Here is a 24,791-nt window from a genome sequence, read left to right as displayed (position 1 = left end):
GCCCAGGAAGGGCGATGGGCTTGGTGCCAGGGACACAGCCTCAGGAGCCGGAGCTCCAGTTCTAGCCTGTCTTCTGGAGGGGCGGCGTCCTGCACACGGAGGCCCCGGGTGCGGGCTCTCAGGCCAGAGCGGGAAGCACGTGGCTGACGCGGGGCACCGTGCCCGGGTGCTGCTGACCCCGCTCCCTGCCAGGAGAGGATTAGAAATAATCCCGGCATTCACAGCGCTGCAACAGCTGAGCTTGCATCTGGGCCACACCCCCCCAACCCCGCCCCCCACCCCCCGCCCCGGAAGGTGGGCAGGTAATGGGCAGCCCGTTAACACAGATGGCAATGCCGGGTCCCTGAGGCTACACAGAAGTGGCAGGCTGGGGCCCGGGCCAGGCCCTCCGGTACCACACCTGCCGCTGCGTCCTGCCCAGAGTGATTTTCATCACCTCAGGCCTCCAGGGCAGACGGGCTTATTTCCAATCTTTGAACAAACCACCAAGCAAAAAAACACGAATCATTTATTCTTTGGTTGTCTACAGACACTTAAATACTGTACTGCCGTCCAGCAGCTCCCCGCATGGGCCGCCGCGGTGGCTCCGGGGCTGCGTCCTGAGCCCGGAGCCAGGTCCAGAGGGGAGCAGCGTCCTGCCAAGTCTGCTCCAAGAGCAGCAGCACCGTGCAGAAGGCTGTGAGCAGGGTCCCCGAGGCGGGACAGCAGACCCGAGCCCACAGCTCGGCGGCCCTGAGGCCCAGCCAGTCCAGGGTGTGGGACAGAGTTCCTCCCTGAGGGCCTAAGCACCACGGGCGTGTGCCCGGACACTGTCATAGCTCATCCTTGTGCCTTGACTCGCCGCCTGCGAGGGCGTCTTCTCCAGGTTGTGAGGGGCCCTGCTGGGCGCCCAGGGGCTGCTCCTGGGGGAGGTCCACGTCTTCGGGGCTGAAGAGCATCTTGACCAGGTCGTCGGCCTGCACCCTGTCCTGTAGGGACGGGCCGGGCCGACTCAGAGAGGCCCCTGGCCAGGTGCTCGCGGCCCTCAGCGGCTACCTCTGACAGCGAGAGCGGCGGAGACACTGCCCCACAGCCCGCGAGCGCCCCTCCCTCTCAGCAGGAGCCAGGAACGCAGCACTGCTCCCCATCTGCGCCCCCACACCCCACCTGGGGCTGCAGGCCCAGGGAGGGAAGGAGGCCCAGTGAGGATGACATGATGCGACCCTGGGGACACAGTGCTGGAGTGAGGAGCTCCGAAGCCAGTGGCAAGAAGGCCTGGGGACGGACAAGGCAGCACAGGGCCTCTGTGAGAACAGACCGGGCCCAGGGCCACTCACCCTCTCGCTGTGGCGGGGATCCAGGGTGAACCACAGGGCGATGGCACAGCGCTGCCCCCTGGTGACAGCCTTCACTCCGTGTGGATTTTCAGTGCCCGAGGAGAATCCCACAGCCCTGCCGCACTGGGGCTGTACCTCTGCCTAGAGGGGACAAAACAGGGGCGCACAGGGCAGAGTGGAGCCCGCCCTTAGAGGAGACATGGGCTCGCTGAGGCCCAGGATTGAGGGCAGCTCTTTCCAAAGCCAGAGCCAGAGAAAGGGAGGCCAGGCAGTGTGAAGGACCCATCTGAAAGCCCCCCCGGCCCCCTTCCCCTCTCATTTGGGGATGGTGGCGCTGGCCGCCAGGGAGGCCAGCTGCTCACTCTGTCCACTGCACTTTGGGGAGGTCAACTCCAGAAACCAGGAGTTTCGTCTCTCAGAGAGGAGAGCAAGGGGACACTCACTGTCACAGTCTTGGCATCCAGTTCTGTGAAATAGAAGTTCCCTCCGTCGAAGTCCCGGTTTAGGTAAAGGATGGCGCTGGGAAGGAGAGAGCGCGCAACACTGCCATCTCCTCCTCCCGCTCTCCCGGGCCTGCACTGCCACGTGCAGCCGGGGGCGGCCCTTTGCAGGACCCTTTCTGAAGCAGAACGAACACAACCTCCAACCTTCCCACCGCACGCCCTTGCCCTAGAGAACCCATCACCCCCATGGTGGGAGGGGACGGGGGCTTCTGTAGCAAGCCCACCTACACGGCACCGCACACATCACACTGCTGTGACGAATCCTTCATGTGGGTCTCCCTACCCAGAGGGTGCTGGGATGAAGTACTGGTTTCAGGAACAGCTGGCCCCAGCAGTGAGTCTGTGCACGTGTCGGGGGCGGGGGGAGAGAGCGTGGGGCGCTGGCTGCCTCACCACACCTGCCCTGTACTCACCTGTAGTCCCGGAAGGTGTAGGCGGGGGGCTCCTTGACGCACACGAGGGTCTCGGCATTCAGGATGCAGTTGTCCACGTGGACTGGATGGCTGCTGTCCTTCCTCTCAGCCTGCGTCTCTGGGCCAAGGCAACACCGGTGAGCACGGGGACACCACAGGGGACGCGACAGCCCTTCCACTGGCATGGATGGGATGCTTCCCCAGATGGGTTGGGGCACATGGACATGGTCAGTGTGTGTCTCTGGTTAAGCCATAAGCCTAGCAGTCCTATGTCTGCAGGCCTCAGGGATGGCTGCAAGTGGGAACAGGCGGATCGTGGCTGAATGGCACACACAGGCTGGCAGTCAGACCTTCCAAAATAGGGAGGGCTGGGGAAGTGGGCAGGCGGAGTCAGGAGGCGGCAGGCTGGACGCAGGGCAGAGTCAGGGAGGAGACCTGCAGGCGAGGGCGCAGGGGAGGGGCCCGCAGCCCTGAGGAACTCACTCCAGCAGCAAGCTGCGGGGCGGGCCGCCTGGGGAACCAAGCAGGGAGGTCACGCAGAGTGCCAGGCAGACCCTCCCGCGGGGCAGCCTGTCCAGCCGGCTGCTCCCTGCTGCGCCTGTGTCGGGCACCAGGTCCTCCCCACCCTCTCTACTGCCACTGGCCCTTTCCAGGTTTAGGCCTTCGTCCGCCTCCCCCGGAGTCACTGCTCACGAGCTTCCCTGCCTCTGGCTCAGAATCTCGGCGCAGTGGCAAGGCTGGTTTCTAACAAACCAGGACCTTGCCGGTCCGCTGCTTGACAGGCCTCCATGGGGCAGCCCTGCCGTGAACTCCACCCTGTGGCTCCAGGACACAGACTGCTTTGGGCATGCCCACACTGGCAGAACTCTACTCATCCCAAGGAAGGCAAAGCCCTCTAATCTGCACCACCTTTTTAAAAAAGATTTATTTTATTTATTTGAAAGGCAGATTGAGAGAGAGAGAATTTTCCATGAACTGGCTCACTCCACAAATGGCTGCAACAGCAGAGGCCGGGCCAGACGGAAGCCAGGAGCCAGGAGCTGCATCTTGGTCTCCCACATGAGCGCAGGGGCCCAAGATTTAGGCCATCTTCCGCTGCCTTCCCAGGCACAGTAGCCGGGAGCTGGATTGGAAGTGGAGCAGCTGGGACTGGAACTGGTGCTCATATGGGATGCTGGTGCGGCAGGCAGCTGCTTAACCTGCTATGCCACAACGCCAGCCCCTGGCCACCTTCCAAAGGCACACCAGCGCTACATCTGATCCCTACAGCCTGTTCCATCTCACCCCTCTTAGGAAAGCAGAAGGGAAGGTGGCAGCGGGAGAATAAGGAATAACCTTGGATCCCTCTACCTGTAAGTCAAGGAGCTCTCTCACAGGTGTGGTGTTCAGCAACTGGGACCAGAGAGCTTGTAGCATGGCTCAGGACTGATCTAAAGGGTAACAAAAGAACTCTTGGGCCAGTATCGTGGTGCAGCGGGTTAAGTCACTGCTTGCGACACCGACACAGGCATGGCATGTGAGGGCCTGTTAGAGTCCCAGCTGCTCTGCTTCCGATCCAGCTCCTTACTGATGTGCCTGGGAAAGAAGCAAAAGATGGCCCAAGCACTTGAGCCTCTGTTCCCCATATGGAACACATGGGGTTGGAGTTGCAGGCTCCTGGCTTTGGCCTGATCCAGACCTGGCGGTTGTGGTCATCTGGGGAGTGAACTAGCAGATGGAAGATCTCTCTCTCTGGGGGCTGGCACTGTGGCATAGTGGGTTAAGCCACCACCTACAGCCCTGGCATCCCACGTGGGCACCAGTTTGAGTCCTGGCTGCTCCACTTTTGATCCAGCTCCCTGCTAATGCACTTGAGAAAGCAGTGGAAGATGGCCCAAGTGCTTGGGCCCTTGCACCCACGTGAGAGACCCTGCAGAAGCTCCTGGCTTAGGTCTGACCCAGCCTCGGCCATTGCATCATTTGGGGAGTGAATCGGAGGATGGAAGATCTCTCTCTCTCTGTAACTCTGCCTTTCAAATAAAGAGAACAAATAATAATAAATAAATTTAAAAAACAGCAAATAGAATAAACTCTTGAACACATTCCCACAATTTGGCGACTTTCTTAGTTCCCTCAGCTACCAGGATGCTCAGGGCCTCCTGTGCCCTCTCTGGGCTGCCCATCTGCCCACTGCCCTGTGCACGGCACAACGTATTCACCCTGCAGAATCGCCTTTGCCTCCTCTGGGGAGCCCTCCGGCCTCCAGGGAGGCTGACTGTATTCCTCCACGCTGCTGTGACACTGAGTTGCTGTGGATCTGTTGCCCTCAGCATGCCATGCAGTGCCAGGGCACAGCGTGCTCGGGGTGCTGCAGGGGCAGCAGGGCCCACCTTCGATTGCAGTGCGGCACACCAGGTGCGAGTAGGAGAAGTAGAGGGGGGTGTCCAGGCGGAAGTAGGACTCCATGACCCGCCGCACTTTCTCGGTCACGTTGTAGTACAGGCGGGCGCTCTGCAGGGGAACCTTCCCTTCCTGCCCCAGCTGCAAAGGAAGCAGGCGGTCAGCTGCCCTGAGGGCCCTCTGTGGCCGCCAGACACACCAAGGCACAGGCCACACGCCGCGACCCCTGCCGAAGGCACAGTCTCTGGCCCCTACTGCAACACCCCCGTCCCCTGGCCTTCACGCTTCTCCTCATGGATAACCTGTGCCTCCCGCGCAGACAGACGTGCAGCGCTCTGGAACGAGCCAAGCTTCAGGGAGCATCGTGTGTGCTCACTCGTCTTTGTTACGCTTGGTCTAAGGGACATGGACTCGAAAGCTGAGCTCGTGCCAGGGGCCTGAGCCTCACTCCGCTGCAGCTGGACAGTGAGTACAGGCAGGTGTGAGCTCTGTGCCTCCTCCCACCCCTCAGATGCACGGCTGCAGAACGTCTGGTACCGACTGTACCTTGAGGGCTTTGAAGACGGTGACGCCATAGAACTTCTCGTTGGGGGTGTGTGGGGAGGTCTGACCCCGGTAGCCATCTCCTGAAGTTGCTGCTGCCTGCAAGATCCCAACATCAACATGACATCAGCTGGAACGGCAGGGGCGGGGGTGGGGGGCGGCGGGGAAGGCCTGAGTCCAGGTGGTCACTGGGGGCAGCAGAGGCAGGCAATCACTCACTGCCCCCCACCCCAGCCCGCCCTGTACGTTGGTCAGTCTCTGCAGCTCCCGACATCAGCCATGATGGCTGGGGGAGGGCGCGAGTCGAGGTGGTCACTGGGGGCAGCAAGGGCAGGCAATCGCTCACCGCCCCCCACCCCGGCCCGCCCCGTACATTGGTCAGTCTCTGCAGCTCCCGACACTCGTCATCAGAGATCACACCGTCCATCACCACCCGCTGGGACCCGTTCAAGACTTTGGAGTTCATGGTGAGACTGATGCCCTCGTACAGCAGGGGGCCACCTGCAAGGCAAAGACCGGACTCCGCTGCAGCTCTGTCTGCACAGACCCTTCACGGGATCCCGCCTCTGTGCCGGGAGCAGAAGTTCCTGTTGTTTCCCACTCGCCGGAAAAATCACAGTCCCTCCCAAAGGTAGGGTAGTCTGGAGGGGGGCCTGGAGTCCAAAGACGGACCCAAGAGCCAGTCCCAGTGCTGCTAGCAAGGCTGCTGGGCCTTCATGCATTGTGCAGGAACATGATAAACGCATTCTTAAACAAGAGCTCCACAACCAGCAGGAGCTGGGTTTGACTCCTGGGTCCTCCACTTCTTAGCCTCATGCCCTTGGGGAGTTAACCCTTGGTTAACCTTGAATTCATTCACGTTCTAATCTGAACAGCGCCCACCTCCTGAGTTTGATGGTAACAAGTAAGGGAAGTTAAAAGCCTAGCACAGTATCTGATACATGGTAAAGGCTCAAAAGTTTTGGCTAGCATTCTTAGCATTTTTTTTTTTTTTAATTTGACAGAGTTAGACAGTGAGAGAGACAGAGACAGAGAGAAAGGTCTTCCTTCTATTGGTTCACTCCCCAAATGGCTGCTACAGCTGGCGCTGCACCGGCCTGAAGCCAGGAGCCAGGCGCTTCTTCCTGGACTCCCATGTGGGTGCAGGGGCCCAAGACTTGGGCCATCCTTCTCTGCCCTCCCGGGTCACAGCAGAGAGCTGGACTGGAAGAGGAGCAACCGGGACTAAAATCGGTGCCCATATGGGATGGTGCCACAGGCGGAGGATTAACCAAGTGAGCCATGGCGCCGGACCCTTGGCTACCATTCTATCACCATCATAATCATTGCCATCATCAATGGTCACTTAAACATCAATGGTCTGGCTGGCGCCGCGGCTCACTAGGCTAATCCTCCGCCTTGCGGCACCGACACACCGGGTTCTAGTTCCGGTCGGGGCGCCGGATTCTGTCCCAGTTGCCCCTCTTCCAGGCCAGTTCTCTGCTGTGGCCAGGGAGGGCAGTGGAGGATGGCCCAAGTCCTTGGGCCCTGCACCCCATGGGAGACCAGGAGAAGTACCTGGCTCCTGCCATCGGATCAGTGCGGTGTGCCGGCCGCAGCGCGCTGGCCGTGGCGGCCATTGGAGGGTGAACCAACGGCAAAGGAAGACCTTTCTCTCTGTCTCTCTCTCTCACTGTCCACTCTGCCTGTCAAAAAAAAAAAAAAAAATCAATGGTCACTTCACAGTGAGCCCAGCCCACCTCTCAGGCAGCTATAAGAGGCACACAGAGGCCTCTGGAATGGAGAAGTGCTGGACAAATCCTTGTGCCATGCTAACGCTGCTGAACCAGTCACTGTTAATTTAAGCAACTGTAGGGCAAAGACCAACCTTCCTCACCATTCTCATGGTGTCTCTGTGCTAGGGACCTACTGGAGACTCCAATCAATTCCTCTGTTTGCTGAGGCCTCAGTGTGCTAAGCACTGCGCCAGACAAGGTGAGGGGTCAGCACTTGGAGACCACACCTGTTCTCCAACAGTCACTCAACAACCACCACAGGGAGGCTGTGATGCCCTAAGGAGTTCAGAAGAAGGGGACCCCGACTGGCTGGGAGGTGTAGAAAGGCTGTGTAGGGTGTATCTGAGGCGTTCCTGGGCAGAAGAGTGTGGGCAGTGTGTTGGCAGGAGGGACAAGCTTGCCCAAAGACTGAGCAGCGGAGGCTCCAGAACAAGGAGCTGCCCTGTGAGGCAGGAGGCTGGGGCAGTGTCCCAGGGTTCGCAAGCTGGGCCTGCACCCGCCGTGGGAGGCGCACGATAGACCGGACGAGGAGAGATGACTGCTGGCAGTGGGTGATGGAGCCAGAGGCACTGGAAAAAGAAAAAGGCAGGGGGATGGAGGGGATGGGCAAGGGGGAAGAGGAGCCGGAAGGGACCTGGGGCCTCTGAGGCTCCTGTCTGTGTCCTACAAGCAGGCACCAAGCGAGCTAAACCAGCATTTCTGGGACACAGGAATCTTGCTTCTTGGCCAAAGCCCAATGCCCAGGGCTCTTTCCAGGTGGAAGTCCTGCTGGTGAGTTGGAAAGGTGAGGTGAGGCCCTAACGCCTGCTGGACTCAGCCCAAGGCTGGCCCACAGGGCCCTGTGCAGCCATGGTGCGCTGCCCCGTGCCTTGGGCTTCCTGCTCTCACCTTCCCGAGTCAGCCTGCTCACATCCAGCGACTCCTTGGTCTTCTCCTCCACCAGGGTCTCAATCTCCTTCATGAGGTTTCCGATCTCCTGGGAGATGCGCACGGCCGTCTCCCGCTCCGACCTGTGAGCACAGCCGCCCTGAGGCCTGCGCCCAAGCCAGACCTGGGCTCCCACCCCAGCACCCACGCTGGACCTGCCCACCCCGTGCCCAGAGTTCACATCTGCCTGGGCTCCGGAAGCCGCAAGTGCCTCATCAGACTGATCCAATCATGCAGTTTCTTCAAGGTCCTCACTTCTGTTTCTCTTGCAGTCTCTTGGGAATCACATCTTCTGGAGTCCACGAATCCTAAAAGTAGGCCAGGAAGAAAGGAACAAGGTAGGGACTTCCTTAGTCTTCCAGGTCTCCACATACACAACAGGGCTACAGGGGAAACCCCCCCGCACAGAGACAAAGTGGGCGGAATCCCGGGCCAAAGCACTTCTGCTGCCCCGGGGCGCCCGTCCCCCTTCACCCTGCCCCTCCTGCTCCTCCTGCTCACTTTTCCAGAGCACCCCCGACCCGCCCAGGCTGCACAGTAGCACCTGCCCCAGCCCGCACCGCGCTTCCCTTCCCCTCTGTTTCCTGGCTCACCGGGTCCACAAAGGGAATTCCAAAAACATCATATGCGAAGTAAAGCAGCTCCTTCTCCAGCAGGCTGCGCTGTCGGTACTCCCGGGCATTCTGCGGACACAGGAAGGAAGCCCTGGAACTCGGGCCCGCTTTCACCCTGGGGGACCCCACTTCCCGGCACCTGACCCTGTGTCTCCCCACCACGACTGGGAAAAAATCTGCCCTTCTAAGCCCAAGGCCCCACATGCTTTCTGCACTGCCTCCTGCCTTCCTCAGGCCCGAGCAGAGTTCACGTCTCTTGGGATGCAGAGCCTGGGTCTGGCTTGCCCAGCATGGGGGCCCGGAGTACCTCCTGGGGTCACACCTTGCCCTCGGTACCCTGCTAGTCTCCGAGCAGCAGAAGGAAGATGCAAGGAAGACACTGGCAGTAGAGGTAGGAGGTGAAGCAGTTGAAGGAGGGCAAAGCTAAGGGACTCAGTGATTGCTGTGTCGTGATTGTACGTGGACTTGCTGTCGGCTGTCTCAGGATGGGCATTGGTACTAGGACAGGGTGGGCAGTGGAGACTTTGGGGCCAGCCACGGGCCCTGGGTACGTCACTTCAGCTCTCAGAGCCTAAATGTCCCCATCTCTAGGCAGGAGCAAGAGTGCCCAGCTCACAGGAGAGCTAGGCTCGCATAGGGGCTCAGCAAATTTGAGTTACCTTCTTTCCAGAAGGGAGCTCCAGTTAAAAATGGCAGACTGCCCATGTGGGCTTATTTTCCCTCTCTCTTCCAGACTCACTAGTATGATCAGAAAAAGGGGGGTGAGAGTTTTAACCAAGCGAGACAAAGAGACTGAAGTGGCATCTGAAAGCCAGATTGTCACCACCTGGTGGGCAAAGGAGCAACTACAGACAGGCGGTCTTCCCCGGAAGGGCGGCAACAGGATCGTGTCTACCGGAGAGCCAGGGTTCCAGGGCCGGGAAGGGCGACCCTTGCGCTTCTCTTCTGAGCGGCAGCCTTTGTGTCATACGGATCGTCCTTGTTTTAGAGAGACGAGCAAGACTGCTGAAGGAGGGAAGAGAACAGACGATGGCAGGAAGGAAGGCGGCGAGGAAACAGAAAACAGGTGACGCGAGCAACCAGCGCCAAGTGAACAGTGACAGATGCTGGCCAGAGGGTGCGGAGCATCCGAGGACGGGGTGCCGAGGAGGGGAGCGCTGGCCTTGCCGTTAGGCCTCCTGCGCTGGCTCTGGGCCCAAGTACTCCCCAGCCCCCGCCCCAGCTCCTAGTGCTCCCTTCTGCCCAGAGCGACAATCAGGGCACCCACCCCGACCCTGCACACGCAGCCCTACCCCCTAACTGGAGCAGGTCTCTCACCTCACGGGGGCTGATGGAGCTGGCCTGTTCTTCTCCAAGCATCGCCGCGTAGTAGGCCAGATTCTGGCTCATCACCTCATCGCTGGGGAAGAAGAGGAGGTAGGTCTTGGCACATTCAATAGCCTGGCTGTAGTTCCCAACTGCACAGCAACAAATAAATACAACAGATACAATTAAAAACGGCTGAGAGAAAAGGAACCACTTCGCGTCAGTCTCAGCGCAGGACACGGTGATGTAAGCGGTGCCTGCTCCATAACACGACTGGGGCAGGTGGGTGGGCACAGCCAGCTAACACACTGTTGGATAGGCTCAAATTCCATGTCTGAATTTGAATCTTGGCTTCTCCACTTCTTTTTTATGAGTTTTTTTTTTTAAGATTTTATTTATTTATTTGACAGGTAGAGTTACAGACAGTGAGAGAGAGAGAGACAGAAAGGTCTTCCTTCCATTGGCTCACTCCCCAAATGTCCACAACAGCCAGAGCTGTGCCGATCCGAAACCAGGAGCTTCTTCTGGGTCTCCCACATGGGTGCAGGGGCCCAAGCACTTGGACCATCTTCCACTGCCCTTCCGGGCCACAGCACAGAGCTGGATTGGAAGAGGAGCAGCCAGGACTAGAACCGGTGCCCATATGGGATGCTGGTGCCTCAGGCGGAGGATTAACTTACTATGCCATGGTGCCGGCCCCGGCTTCTCCACTTCTAATCTGGCCTCCTGCTGATGCATCCTGACAGGCAGTGGATGACGGCTCAAGTGCTTGGCCCTGCCACCTATGTGGGAGACCCAGATGAAGCTCTGGGCTCCTGGCTTCAGCCCAGTCCATCCTGGGCCATTGCAGGCATTTGGGAGCTCACACGGGTGGCAGGGACCCACTAGCTGAACCATCAAGTCCTGCCTTCCAGGGTGTGCATCAGCAGAGAGCTGGCAGGAGAGCCAGACTCAGGCACTCCCACACAGCATTCAGTGTCCCTGGGAGCACCTTAACTGCCAGGCCAAAGGCCAACCCTCGACACCTCTACTTTCGCTATTTAATTCAATTGTAAAAAATAGATTAAATGTTCTAGAGGGGAAGAGAGGTGCTACATCTCAGCTCTTAACAAAGGGATCCCCTGGCTTGGGGCCACCCACAGCCACAGAAAGAAGCCAAACACACTGAAGAAACACAGGGTCAGAACCCCCCCTAATATGCTCTTACCGTCTCAGATAAGGCAACAGAGAGAGAGCAACAAGCGAGGTCTTACTGTTGTAGTAGGCAAACTGCAGGTAATTATAATGTGACGGCAGGAAGTCTTCAAAGGGCTTTTCTCTACTCGGGTGGGACGCCAGCTCGGTGACACAGTTCTGCTTGCAGCTCAGGACCTGGACATAGTGATCTGGAAAGAAACACAGAGCGGGAGTAACAGTGAGCTCAACCTTCAAATTCTGCCTAAGATGAACAAATTCAAGTGGAAGCAGCTCGTAGTCGGAGGGGAGGCTCAGATCTAAGGAACTTAGGAACACGGCTCAGCATGCTGAGTGGGCGATACCAAGACGCTGACCTCAGGGCTGGGGGGGGGGGGGGGCAGCCGAGGCGGGCTCTGAACTGGGTGCACCTGTGATGGCCTGGAAGAGGTCAGCGTTGTAGTCCAGGTAGTTGTAGCCATCGTAGTCATAGGGCCCCTCGCAGAGGGCGCGGCACTCCTCGTTGGCCACGAAGTACTCTCGAAGCGCTGCCTCCAGGTGGGGCACGGCCTCCTGCGGCTGCTCCTCCGAGTAGAGGTGCACTCCCAGCCGGAACTCGTGCTGCTAGGAGGAAGGGGCGGTGAGAGAGGCCGCAGAGGGGCCCTCTGCCTGCTGCGGGCCCCCTGGCAGCCGGGCTGTGGACAGAAAGGACTGACTTCGGGGCTGCTGTGTAATGAAGGCCTTTTGTCAACGGTCTTCAACAGGCCTCCTTTTTGGAATTTCAATACTCCTAATCTGGACGAGACACAAGGGGGCGCACCGTCATTTGCTTGCACTTTTCCATAGGCTTAAAAGTTGTCAGACTACAGAATTTACTTTAAAAATGTCATCCTGATGTTTCTGTTGGTCCTACTTCTCAGTTCTTAAAACGCAGGAAAGCATAAGCTCTTTATAAAAATGCTCTCTTGTCACACTCTTTCTAAGAGAAACGAATTACAAATGCAGAGATTTTTATGTAAAAAATGTGTTTTCAAAGGAAACCTGAAGATACAAGAAAAGGCTTATAGGTTAAAAATTAGATATGAAAGTCTTTAAAATAATACAAAATATTTACTGTTTTTTAGGGTGACAGTAATAAAAATGATTTTTACAAAATACTGACATTGTTCTGTTATACAATGAGTAGGACTTCTGTAATCAAAAGACAGCCCTACTACTAAAGGTCACTTGAAATAGAGAAGGAGAGGGGGAGGGGAGGGGAGAGGGAGAGGGAGAGGGAGAGGGAGAGAAGGGGATAGTGGCTTTCACCATGTGGGGCTTCGCCTCGAGATCCCTGAAGTCCGCCTCCTTCACCCCAGACATGGTCTGGTAATAGTCCAGGTTCTGCCGCATCTCCAGGTGCTCAGGGTTGCCCACGAAGAAGGTGTGCGCTGCCGCTACAGCTTTCTCCAGCTTGTTTATCTGAGAACGAAGCACCCACGGTAACTCTCACATCCAGTCCTGCTCAGATGTGCAGTCCACAGCAAACAGGCAGTCCTGGTCTTTCTGAGCCTGAGTGTGCCCGGCCCCTGCCAACCCCAGAAAACACAGCTGCCTCAGGAGCAACATCCCAGAGACTCGGGGCACAGTGCCCGGGGCAGAGTGCAGCCACTTCTTAAACCAGGGGCAGGGCCCCTGCATCACAGGAGGTAATGAAGCCTCAGTGACGTGAACATTCTGTTCTAAGACAATGCAGGAGTGTGGTGGGAAAGACTGCTGCCAACACAGTTTCCATACTCAGATGCAGTGACTGAGCTGAAGTAAGCCTAAGGCTTCAAGCATTTAGAGGTGGGGAAAAAAGAGCAATCAACAATCAGACCCGTGTCCAAGAATTTTCTTGCCTTTTCAAAAATAAGACTTATTGATTTACTTGAAAGGCAGAGTTACAGAGAGGACACTCGTGTGCACGCGCGCGCGCACACACACACACCTTCCATCTACGAGGTTAACTCCCTAAATGGCCCCAATGGCTGGGGCTGGGCCAAGCTGAAACCAGGAGCCAGGAACTCCACCTGGCTCTCCCACGTGGGTGCAGGGGCCCAAGCAGTTGGGCCATCATCCACTGCTCTCCTAGACACATTAGCAGGGAAGCTGGGATTCAACCAGTGCTCATATACGACCCCAGAGTCACGAGCGGAGGCTTAACCTCACTGTGCCACAAAACCAGCCCCATGAATTCTCTTAAAATATACTTTTTCTGGCATAAAATAAAACTGCTTCCGATACATTCAGGGAAAAAGTGGTGACTGAAAATCCTAAGGGTCCTTTACAAAATCCGGACATGGTATCTTCTGACACCAAGCCCAGGGCTCAGGAGGTTACAACACACATCTGTTAAGAAAAAAAAACAAAACAAAGATCTAGAGGGAAAAACGTGCTACAGGCCACAGAAATGCCCACAGTAATGGACTACACTGTATCGGAGTTCACATACAGAATTCAAAATAAATCACAGAGGATCTAGTGATCAATGACATAGACTTTTTTTTTTTTAGATTTATTTATTTTGAAAGTCAGAGTTACAGAGAGAGAGAGAGGATCTTCCATCCATTGGTTCACTCCCCAGATGGCCACAACAACCAGTGATGGGCTGAAGCCAGGAGCTTTTTCTGGATCTCCCACATGAATGACAGGGGCTTGGGTACTTGGGCCATCATCTACTGCTTTCCCAGGCAATCAGCAGGGAACCAGGTTGAAGTGGAGCAGGTGGATCTGAAACCAGCGCCCGTTTGGGATGCTGGTGTCACAGGCAGTGGCTCAGTGGCTTTACCAGCTACATCATGATGCCAGCTTCAAAGACATGGACTTAAAAAAAATTTATTAGAAAAGCAGAGAGACAGAGAATGAGAATGAGAGAATCTTCCATCTACTGGTTCACTCCTCAAATGCCTGCAACAAATGCCTAGGTGGGATAGGCCGCAGCCAGCAGCCAGGAACTCAATCCAGGCCTCCCATGTGGGTGGCGGGAACTCAATTACTGGAGCCATCACCTGTTGCCTCCCAGGGTGTGCATTAGTAGCACTCTGCAGCTGGGCTGGGAGTCCAACCCCAAATGGAGTCCAATATGGAATGTGGGCATCCCCAGTGGCATCTGTACCACTGCACCAAATGCCAGTCTCTAAGTCTCTACATGGGCTTTGATGTCACAGACCAGGAACCCATCCAGGTTTAAGTCCTCACCTGCTGGGCCGCAGACAAGTTAAGGTTTCCTCTAAACTCGGATTCCTACAAGCCATCCTAGGAGCACGCACTACCTACCTCACAGGATTGGTGGGTGGTTAAACAGATGAAATCATCTCATTTCTAATACATAACACATATGTAGTGCTCCATGAATGTTAGCTGTTATTGCCACTATAAGAATTTTTTTTCATTATGATCGCTACTAGTAAATGCACACAGAAGAGGCAGTGAGTGTTGGCTAAGTGACCATGGTGATTAAGTCCCCCATCTCGTACCTGTTTCTCTAGCTGTAAAAGAAACTCTCAGGGGCCAGCGTTGTGGCGTGGTGAGTAAAGCTGCTGGCATCCCATGTGGTCGCCGGTTCAAAACCCAGCTGTTCCACTTCCAATCAGGCTCCCTGTTAATGCACCACAGAGGACAGCAGAGGATGGCCTAAGTCCTTGGGCCCCAGCACCCATGTGGGAGACCTGGAAGAAGCTCCCGGCTCTTGGCTTCAAAGCCATTTGGGGAATGAACCAGCAGATGGAAGATCTCTCTCTGTCTCTTTTTATAACTCTGCCTTTCAAATAAATAAGAGAGTCTTTCAAAAAGCTTCTGGGCCTGCCCGTTTTGTGGATTTCCTCTCCCCTATCTTTCAGACTGCTCCGTCTTCTCGCCCGCCTCCTCAGGCACGGGGGCACCTGCCTGCCCTCTCCCTGGAGACCCGAGGCCCGTGTGTCTTCATCACTCGGCCTGCCGCCACTTTCTTCCAGGGCTTATTCCGTCTGGCTTCCAGAATTCGCTGTCTAAAACCCGATTCTGACGCCCTGAATCCTTGCAGCCTGCAGATTCCTCTGGGCGTCACCCTTCCTGCTCCCCACACACCCCAATACCGCAGCCGTAACTGACTGGCTTTTCCCTGAATACACCACGCCGGGGCTCTCCTCCTCCCAGCCATCCCGCCTCTCTCCTTAGCAATATTCGGGGCAGGAGGCAGCGCCAACTCTTTCAAGACTAACTTCAGAGACAAAAGCCAGACTCTCTCTGCTTTGTGGTTCCATGAACCACAGTGGTTCTTCAGAGCAAAGTGAGACAAAACCAAAAAACCAGGGAGGCATTTGGGTTACCTGCACAGGAACTGGAATGGAGCAGGTATTCAGTTGAGTGCTTGTTACAGAATTTAAAAAAGTGCTCTTAGGATGGGCCCAAAGCCACAGCCTCAGTATCATGGTCCCCAGTCCAGGGCTCTTCCGAGTAACTGGGTGGCTCGGAGGGGAGGTGTGTAAGCAGAATGCGTGAAGGGGTCCCCCAAAGTCTGGGGTGGGGGGTCTCTCTTTAGGCTGACGGGGACAACATCCACCCCACAGGAGAGGGTGAGGATCGGGGCGAAACGCTTGCAACAGAGCCGGGCAGCTCTTGCCGGCTCCGGTTGCCATCACCATCGTCGCCGCCACCGCACACGGCCGCGGTGCCTCCAGCCCATTTGCACAGCTGGCACTGGCTCTCCTCAAACGACCAACTTTCCTCGGAAACCTGCCGGACTAGCCCGAGGACCCGCACGGAGCGCGCCGGCAGCCCCTGCTGGCGACGTGGCAATCCCACGTCCCGCCGGCGACTGCTGCGCTCGGCGGCAGGAACAGCATCACTGGGAAGCGAACCGGAAGGAGAAGTCGCCGAGGCTCCCGGCTTCCCACGAGGACACCGAACCGAACCAGGTCGGAGCCTCAAGCTGCCGCTCCCGTCTCCTCTCTCCACGAGGTCTCCCGGGGAAACACGAGGCCAACTTTCTCTGGCCTGTGCGCGAACCCCCAAGCCGTACCTCTGCGGTCTGCGTCTGCCCACTCGCTGTGTCCCAGGAGCGCTCCCCACCTTCCCTCTCTCGGCCACTTCTCCGGCCCCGCAAGTGCCCCCAGGCCGCCTGCAACCACCCTCTCCCCGCCCCCGGCAGGACCCCGGCTGCGGGCAGGTGTGCACCTTGAAGTAGGCGACTTGCAGGTAGTTGTAGGGGCTCCGCTTGCGGAACTCCAGCTCCAGCTCCTCGCTCAGCGAGTGGGCGGTCAGCGGCCCCAGGCAGCGGCGCAGGCAGGCGGCGCGGCGCAGCAGGCCCCCGAAGAAGCGCAGGTCCTGCAGGGCTGCGGCGCCCGACGTCTGCGCCAGGCTCGGGGCCGACTCCGGGTCCAGCTCCCACGGGAGGTCGGCGGCGCACCGGGTGCGGCAGCGCAGGCGGAGGGCGCGCAGGGCGGCCCGCGAGCGCAGCGCCCGCTCCATGCTCAGGACCACCCCTGCCCAGTCCCCGCGCGCGTAGGCCGCGGTCCCTTCGGCGTAGAGCAGGTCAGGCGCTGCCAGGTCCCATCCCGCCTCGGACTCGACCTCGGCTTGGGCGGCAGCGGTGGCGACAGCCAGCAGCGTGGTCAGCAGCTTCAGCGCGCGCGTCGCCATCGCCTCCAGAGACCTAACGGGACAGCACGCCTCCCGCCGCCGCGGCCAGAGCCCCACCTCGAGGGAGCCCCGCCCCCGGGGGAAGCCCCGCCTCCCGAGAGGGCGACGCATGCCCAGGAGGCTTGCACCGCCTCCTCTTGACTTTGACCAACTGGCCCTTAGCGGAGCGTAGTGCCCCAGCCGAAGCCCCGCCTCCGAGCGCGGGCTCTGACGCCTAGTGGCGGAAGAATAGAGAAGCTCCGCCCACCCGCCTTTTACGCATTTTTCTCCAACTCGCTCCGCCCAGGTGGGAGGGAGGGACAGGTGGCTGTCATGGAGGACGCGGTAGCGCGCGGGCGGGCGGAGGCCGCGGCTGAAAGTCCAGGAGTGCGGTCGCCGGCAGGTCGGGGAGGTACGCGGGGCAGGCGGCACCGGGGGACGGCTAGTCTCCGGGGCTCCGCGGGGGCCGAGGGCGGGCGCTCACGGCTTGTGTTCCCGGGTGTGTGTCGCAGGAGCCCTGGTGGAGCTCACCGCTACCCCCGGCGGCCTGGCCCTGGTGAGCCCCTACCACACGCACCGGGCCGGGGACCCCTTAGACCTCGTGGCGCTCGCAGAGCAGGTGCAGAAGGTGAGGAGGCGCGGCCGGGGGCCTGAACCACCCTCGTCATTCACGCAGCCACCGAACGTGGGGTCCTGTTTGTTGTGTCTCGCTTGTACAGAGGAGGGAAACCGACCGTCATTGGGGGGTCGGTGGCAGGACCCGGGCTCCGAGCTACTGAGAGCAGCTTGGGGGCCCGCAGTCTGCCTTCGTGGGAAGGTTTGCATCGCGTTTTCAGTCGGTCCTGGGAGGCAGCAGGCGCCGGAGCCATTGCTCCCGCCTATTGAATGAATAAAAGTTGCCGTGGAAGTTTCGAGATCGCCCCAACCCAGATTCTTCAGGTATGCGCAGGCCGCTTATTTTACTTTTTATTTATTTAAAAGATTTACTTATTTGAGATGCAGAGTCACAGAGGGAGAGACAAAGAGAGAGGTCTTCTATCCTCTGGTTCACTCCCCAAATGGCTGCAACGGCTGGAGATGGGCTGAGCCAAAGCCAGGAGCCAGGAGCTTCCCCCAGGTCTCCCATGGGGGTGCAGAGGCCAAGCAGTTGGGCCATCTTCTGGTCTCCCAGGCCACAGTAGAGAGCTAGGAGCATGAAACGGCGCCCAAATGGGATGCCGGTGCCACAGGGAGGCTTAGCCCACTGCACCACAGCACCGGCCCCACTTTTTTTTTTTTTTTTAATTTATTTGACAGGTACAGTTATAGACAGAGAGACAGAAGAGAAAGGTCATCCTTCCGTTGGTTCACCCCCCAAATGGCCGCTACGGCCAGCGCTGCGCTGATCCGAAGCCAGGAGCCAGGTACTTCCTCCCGGTCTCCCATGTGGGTGCGGGGGCCCAAGCACTTGGGCCACCCTCCACTGCCTTCCCCGGGCCACAACAGAGAGCTGGACTGGAAGAGGAGCAACCGGGACTAGAACCCGGTGCCTATATGGGATGCTGGCGCTGCAGGCGGAGGATTAACCAAGTGAGCCACAGCGTCGGCCCCAGGCCTCTTTTTTTAAACTGCTTCCCATAGACCTTCAAATGTTACCCGAGAGTTTGTAGAATTTAGCTAAACAGCTTCTTGGAGCAAGGACTCTTAAAATAGTCCAGGGTCCTCATTCACTGCATACAGAATTTCCAAGGCTAGTGCTTAGCCAGAAATGCAGAATAATGGAAACAGCATTGGAAGTTTGGGCCCAAGTCTTAGTCCCATTTTTGATGTTAGTTTGCAGTGGGACTTCAGGCAAATTACCTCTCTCTGAACGTCCTCTTCTTTACCTCTGAGAGGGAGGGTTGGAAACAAGAGAGGTCCAAGATGGAAAGCTCTGACCTCATTCAGTCTTTTTTTTTTATAGAAACCTTTTATTTAATAAATATAAATTTCATAAGTACAACTTTTTGATTATAGCAGTTCTAACCCCCCTTCCTGCTTTCCCATCCCCAAACCATCCCACTCCTATGCCCTCTCCCATCCCATTCTTCATTAAGATTCATTTTAATTATCTTTGTATACAGAAGATCAACTTAGTATATACTAAGTAAAGATTTCAACAGTTTGCACCCACACAGAAACACAAAGTATAAAGTCCTGTTTGAAGACTAGTTTTACTGTTAATTCTCATAGTACAACACATTAAGGACAGAGGTCCTTCCTACATGGGGAGCAAGTGCACAGTGACTCCTGTTGTTGATTTAACAATTGACGCCTTATTCATGACGTCAGTGATCACCCGAGGCTCTTGTCATGAGCTGCCAAGGCTATGGAAGCTCTTGAGTTCACAAACTCTGACCTTATTTAGACAAGGCCATAGTTGAAGTGGAAGTTCTCTCCTCCCTTCAGAGAAAGGCACCTCCTTCTTTGATGGCCCCATCTTCCCACCGGGATCTCACTCACAGATATCTTTCATGTAGGAGCTCGTTCAGTCTTAGGTGACTTCCAGTTGTAGACCTGCAGGGTGCACGTAGGGCCTTGCTGCTTCAAAGCTTGGGTGCCCTGATCCTGAATACACTATCAGATTTGGCCTTGGTTAAGTCCAAAGTCTTTGTGTTGCTCAAAAATATTTGATAATGGGCTCAACTTCCCTTGCACAAACACCTCTACTATTTTTAATTAAGAAAAATTCAAATACTTATGAAGGTCTTTGAATTCAAACCTTGTTTGTGTCTTCTCTTCTTTAGAGAGGTGAAGAGCAAAGTAAACTTTTGTGAATTGAGTAGACATCGTGTGTCTTCAGTCAGTGGCCTGAACCAAAGAAAGAAGGGACAGATTTTTTTGTCTTTTCTCCAATAACGTAGTTTGATGTATGGATTTAATATTGTAATGCTCCATTTCTCTATTATAACCAGTCTTTGAGAAACTGAAAAAAACATACTACAGAGAAAAGCTCAATCAAGTCTATTTACTTTCTGTGTACTGATATATACTTTCTTTTGTTAAAAAAATCCTCCAGTTTTTTACAAGGCTGGCATTATGACATATCGGGTTAAGCTACCACCTGGGACACTGGAGTCCAGCTGCTCCACTTCCTTGCTATGCACCTGGGAAAGCATGGACCCCTGCCACTCATGTGGGAGGCACAGGTGAAACTTCTGGCTTCAACCTGGCCCAGCCCTGGCCATTGTAGCCATTTGGAAAGTCTCTCTCTCTCTTTGTAACTGCCTTTCTCCCCCCGCCCCCCTTCTGATTTATTTTATTTATTTCAAAGAGTTACACAGAGAGAGGTCTTCCATCCACTGGTTCACTCCCCAGATGGTCGCAATGGCTGGAGCTGCGCCAATCTGAAGCCAGGAGCTTCTTCCAGGTCTCCCACGTGGGTGCAGGGGCCCAAGGACTTGGGCCATCTTCTACTGCTTTCCCAGGCCATAGCAGAGAGCTGGATCGGAAGAGGAGCAGCCGGGACTAGAACCGGCACCCATATGGGATGCCAGCACTTTAAGCCAGGGCTTTAATCTGCTGCGCCACAGCGCCGGCCCCTGTAACTGCCTTTCAAATAGATAAATTAATCTTTAAAAATTTTAAAAAACAAAAATGTACTTTCATTTTATTTGAAGGGCAGAGAGAGTTATCAGTCTATCTGAAGGGGCTGGCGCTGTTGTGTAGCGGGTAAAGCCGCTGTCTGCGGTGCTGACATCCCTTATGGGCACCAGTTCAAGACCTGGCTGCTCCACTTCCGATCCAGCTTCTGCTATGGCCTGGGAAAGTAATAGAAGATGGCCCAAGCCCTTGGGCCCCTGCACCCGCATTGGGAGACCCAGAGAAAGCTCCTGGCTTCGGATCAGTGCAGCTCCAGCTGTTGCGGCCAGTTGGGGAGTGAACCAGCAGAAGGAAGAGCTCTCTCTCCCTCTCTTCCCTCCCTCTCTCTCTCTCTCTCTCCCTCCCTGCCTCTCCTTCTCTGTGTAACTCTGACTTTCAAATAAATAAATAAATCTCTTTGAAACAAATCTGTCTGATGCCAGGAATCCAGAACTCAATGCAGGTCTCCCACATAGGTAGCGGGGACCCAAGGACTTGAGCCGTCCCAGGGTGCACATCAGCAGGATGCCGGATCAGAGTGGAGGAGCTCAGGTCTGAGCCGGGCACTCTGATAGGGTCCATTGTCATTGTCATCTCAGGTGGCGTCTTCACCACTGTGCCAGATGCCCACGTCCGAAGTGTACTTTGTACCCGGACTGACCTCTGTCACCTCTGAACACCTGTGTGTGTTCAGGAAGCTTAGGAGGCACCTGCTGTTAAAGTGTGAGCTTTGGAATCAGGCTTCTGTGTTCACAGCCTTTAGCTGCCATTTATTAGCTGTGAAACCTTGGACAGGTTGCCTCATCTCTCAATCTTATTCTTGTTTATTGTTTGTTTGTTTTAAGATTTATTTATTTATTTGAGAGGCAGAGAGAAAGGTCTTCCATCTGCTGGTTCACTTCAAATGGCCACATCTGCTGGAGCTGGGCTGATTGAAGCCAGGAGCCAGGAACTTTATCCCGGCCTCCCACGTGGGCCATTTTCTGTTGCCTTCCCAGGCCATAAGTAGAGAACTGGATGGGAAGAGCAGCTGGGACATAAACTGGCGCCCATATGGGATGCTGGTTCTGCAGGTGGAGGCTCAGCCTACTATACCACACTACTCTAACCTGGAACTGCCTTGGCTCTAGAAACTACTCTGCTCTCATTGCCATGAGGCCCTTCTATCCCAGGAACAAAATACAAATTATTTATCGTGGGCTACAAAGCCCTGCATAATCTGATCCCCCTTTCATTCTGGGGGATCAGATTATGCAGGGCTTTGTAGTCCATGATAAATACCTCCACTGACTGAGTCAGAGGTTCCTGTACCTCTCCACATCACCACCCTGGGCTGACAGCCAGCACAGGAACCTTGGTGGGGGCACACGTGAAACCACACGGAATCCATAGCAAAGTGGGGAGAGTGTCAAGTGTGGGCAGAGGTGTCGACGTAGCTCTTCACTTTGGATCTCAGTAAGAACGTCACGGAAGCCTTAGCGTTTTTTCAACCCACAGTTTGGTTTTCTCTCACCTGTAGGCTGATGAGTTCATCCGAGCAAATGCCACCAACAAGCTGACGGTCATCGCTGAGCAAATCCAGCATCTGCAAGAACAGGCCAGGAAGGTGAGGGACAGCTCGGGCTTTTGTTGCGTTCATTTCGTTCAGGGCGTTGCTGAGCTTGTAGTCATTGTCGCTTGCTTGCCGCTTGTCTGTCCTCGGTGTCTCCTAGAAGCGCAGAGGTGGTGAGTAAAATGAAAGCATACGCTTTGGAAGTTCAGGGTAAATTTTTTTTTTTTTAATTTATTTTATTTATTTGAAAGAGTGGCAGAGAGACACTGACACTGTGTGTTCTGCTGGTTTACTCCCCAAGTGCTTGCAGTAGCCAAGTCTCCTGCGTGGGTGACGGCCGTCCTCCACTGCTTCCCAGGTGTGTTAGCAGGGAGCTGGGTCGGAAGCAGAGCAGCTGGGACTGAGACCCACTCTGATACGGGTGTCTTACCCCGCTGCACCGCAGCTCCCGCCCCGCTTTCCACATTTTTATTGACACGATCGCCGGCGTGAGGGTCTGTTTCCTCGGATGCGGGTCTGTCACACCTCTGGTTCCCAGGTACTGGAAGATGCTCGCAGAGATGCCGACTTGCACCACGTAGCTTGTAACATGGTGAAAAAGCCCGGCAACATTTACTACCTCTATAAACGCGAGAGTGGCCAGCAGTATTTTTCCATTATTTCTCCAAAGGTAAGGACCTTTACTCTTTGCCCAACACTCTTGTAGCCTTTGAGAAATTCTCAGCCTATGTGAAGATGTAGGCATGTACACTGGTAAAGGGTTTTCTAGAACACTGGGGGTGGCGTCAGTGCAAACGTGACTCTAAAAGATCTGGCGTGCCTAAATTATTCCACAGACTGCTGAGAGAGGGATCTGACATGTAATGCGACTTTATTATTATTATATTATTATTATTATTATTATTACTTTAAGGGTTTGTTTATTTATTTGAAGAGTCACCCAGAGAGAGAATGTTCCGTTTGCTGGTTCACTCTTCAAGTGGCTATAATGGCCAGCATTGGGCCACACTGAAGCCGGGAGCCAGGAGTTTAATCCATGTCTCCCATGTGGGTGATAAGAGCACAGGCAGGCACCTGGGCCATCTTCCACTGCTTTGCCCAGGCCGTTGGCAGGGAGCTGGATCGGAAGGGGAGCCGCTGGGGCATGGACTGGTGCTTACGTGGGATGCCGGCATCACAGGCAGCAGCTTTACCTGCCACGCCGCAACGCAGGCCCCGACGTCACTGCTGTCTAAGTATGGTTCCGACTAGCCTGAAATGAAAAGCTGGAATAGAGATTTGTGTCCTACATAGGTGTAGGGAGGGAGCTCACCTTGGTTTGTTCACATCCTGCCCTGACCAGAACTGTCTCCTTTGCCTCTTCTAGGAGTGGGGGGCAGGTTGTCCCCATGACTTCCTGGGGGCCTACAAGCTGCAGCACGACTTGTCCTGGACTCCATACGAGGACATTGAGAAGCAAGATGCTAAAATCAGCATGATGGACAAGGTGCTGGGCCAGCCTGTGGCCCTGCCTCCGTGCTCCGAACCCAGCTTCCGGGCACTGCCTCACTGAGAGGGAACTCGGACGAGCGGCGGTCGTGACAAGGGCCCGTCACCCGTTCTTTGCCTTACTGGAGGGCGTGTAGGTGAATCATGACTTCTCGGCAGGAGATCCTGTGTGAATCTGCATACTGTTGTCCTTAGGACTTTTACTGGGGTGTGGGGAATCATGTGACGCTGTCTGTTGGGTCCTCTCTGGGCCACCAGTGCCCAGCCAGTCAGTTTTGGGTATCGGCCGGTGGGTGAGCTGTCTTTCTTCCTCTCCTCCTGTTCTGCCTGAAAGTTGAAGCATTCATGGAAGAGCTGCTGCTTCTCACAAAAAGGCCGGCGGGTCATTGTGCAGACAGGATAGCTTTCAGGCCTCTTCTGAGGCTGGAGTTAGGGAGGCGGGTGCTGGGCCTTCCGGGGAAGACAGCACTGGAGATGCGCACAGCCATGCTGGCTCCACTCCCGACTCCAGCCTCATGCCAAGTGTGCTCAGGAAGGCAGCCATGATGGCGCGAGGAGCTGGGGCCCTGCTACTTGGTGAGAGACCTGCTTTGGGCTCCTGGCTCCTGGCTTCTGGCTGGCCTGGCCCTGGCTATTGCAGGCATTTGGAAAGTTGAATCAGCAAATGGGAGAGCTCTGGCGCTCTCTGCCTCTAAAACAAATAAATAACAATTTAAGATGACCTAAGACTGAGGTTGAGGGATCTTCACGTTTGGCGTAACTCTGGCTGCATTCCTCTGGGACCAAGAATGCTGGCTAATGGAGAGCGACTGGGAGCTTGCTGGACTTGTGTTGTGGGGCTGTCGGGGCACGCCTGGAGCTCTGCCTGCCCAGCTAGAGGGCAGAATCGAGTTAGCCACGAGGGCCAGGTTCAGGGAGGGTCCACTTCTAAACCCCGAGTTTTAGACTTGGGAGAGATGTAGGAGGCTATCACATCCGACTCCCTCTGTAGCCTCCGCGAGCAGAGATCCTGAGTGTGGCTGCCTGCCGCAGAACACACCCAGCCAGATGGCAGCTTTACAGTGGTGTGAGGGAGAGAACAGGCGGGCAGTGAGGCGAAGGAGAAGCGGCCACGCTGATGACAGGTCAGCCTACACGGAGACTCGACCAGAGTTGTTCAAGAACTTAGCAGGCAGCACCTCTCTGGCTGCATTGCTCGAGTTCTGGTTCTGGCTGGCTTCCGGGTGACCGCGGTTCGTGTTTGCCCAGCAGAGTTAACTACATTCACAGCACAGTTGTGCTCTCCTCCGTGCCTATACTGCTGTGAAAGGGGCGGGTGTTGTGGCCTGGACCCCACCAGTGCCCGGTGGCTTCCTGGGGCGGACGTTGCTCCTGCTGAGCTGCTGGGTGACCCCCTAGCCCCATTCCGGTGTTGGTGGCTGTGCTGGATGTGCCCCTGGTGAGCTAGCGTCGGCACTGTGTACCAGAAGGCTCCAAGGTCTGTCTGGCCTGTGATTCTGGTGACTGGAAAGTGAACAGCGTGGTGGCGTCAGCTTCTGGCGAGGGCCTCTGGGCTGTGCCATGGTGGGAATGCAAGAGAACGGT

General features: G+C 56.0%; 2 protein-coding genes and 1 long non-coding RNA gene across 5 annotated transcripts; 1 reads left to right on the top strand and 2 right to left on the bottom strand.

The window, feature by feature from the left end:
- Window positions 1–494: 494 nt before the first annotated feature.
- Window positions 495–16,672, bottom strand: P3H1 (prolyl 3-hydroxylase 1). Of its 2 annotated transcripts, none has more exons than XM_070078625.1 (15): window positions 16,124–16,672; window positions 12,257–12,409; window positions 11,380–11,572; window positions 11,029–11,160; window positions 9,788–9,927; window positions 8,450–8,539; window positions 8,112–8,164; window positions 7,818–7,939; window positions 5,528–5,655; window positions 5,158–5,253; window positions 4,602–4,752; window positions 2,233–2,350; window positions 1,760–1,835; window positions 1,317–1,457; window positions 495–968 (listed from the first exon to the last, which is right to left on the bottom strand). In XM_070078625.1, the coding sequence occupies exons 1-15, from the start codon at window positions 16,586–16,588 to the stop codon at window positions 813–815; spliced, it is 2,214 nt and encodes a 737-aa protein (XP_069934726.1). In that variant the 5' UTR covers window positions 16,589–16,672; the 3' UTR covers window positions 495–812. The 2 variants fall into 2 exon arrangements, with proteins under 2 accessions (XP_069934726.1, XP_002715223.4); XM_002715177.5 differs by having other exon boundaries at window positions 11,380–11,569; window positions 16,124–16,671.
- A 162-nt stretch (window positions 16,673–16,834) lies between these two features.
- Window positions 16,835–23,928, top strand: C7H1orf50 (chromosome 7 C1orf50 homolog). Of its 2 annotated transcripts, none has more exons than XM_002715707.5 (5): window positions 16,835–16,979; window positions 17,080–17,195; window positions 21,687–21,773; window positions 22,258–22,389; window positions 23,086–23,928. In XM_002715707.5, exons 1-5 carry the CDS (start codon window positions 16,901–16,903, stop codon window positions 23,269–23,271), a joined length of 600 nt encoding a protein of 199 aa, XP_002715753.2. In that variant the 5' UTR covers window positions 16,835–16,900; the 3' UTR covers window positions 23,272–23,928. The 2 variants fall into 2 exon arrangements, with proteins under 2 accessions (XP_002715753.2, XP_008263666.2); XM_008265444.4 differs by having other exon boundaries at window positions 16,852–16,970.
- On the bottom strand, window positions 18,741–22,258 carry LOC138850666 (uncharacterized). The gene is made up of 2 exons (XR_011390752.1): window positions 21,681–22,258; window positions 18,741–19,511 (listed from the first exon to the last, which is right to left on the bottom strand). It is a non-coding gene; the product is annotated as an uncharacterized lncRNA (long non-coding RNA).
- Window positions 23,929–24,791: the final 863 nt, after the last annotated feature.

This window comes from Oryctolagus cuniculus, chromosome 7, assembly GCF_964237555.1.
Source record: "Oryctolagus cuniculus chromosome 7, mOryCun1.1, whole genome shotgun sequence".
Lineage (NCBI taxonomy): Eukaryota > Metazoa > Chordata > Mammalia > Lagomorpha > Leporidae > Oryctolagus > Oryctolagus cuniculus.
Note: the sequence above shows the minus strand (reverse complement) of the source record. Positions and strands in the feature narration are given on the sequence as shown.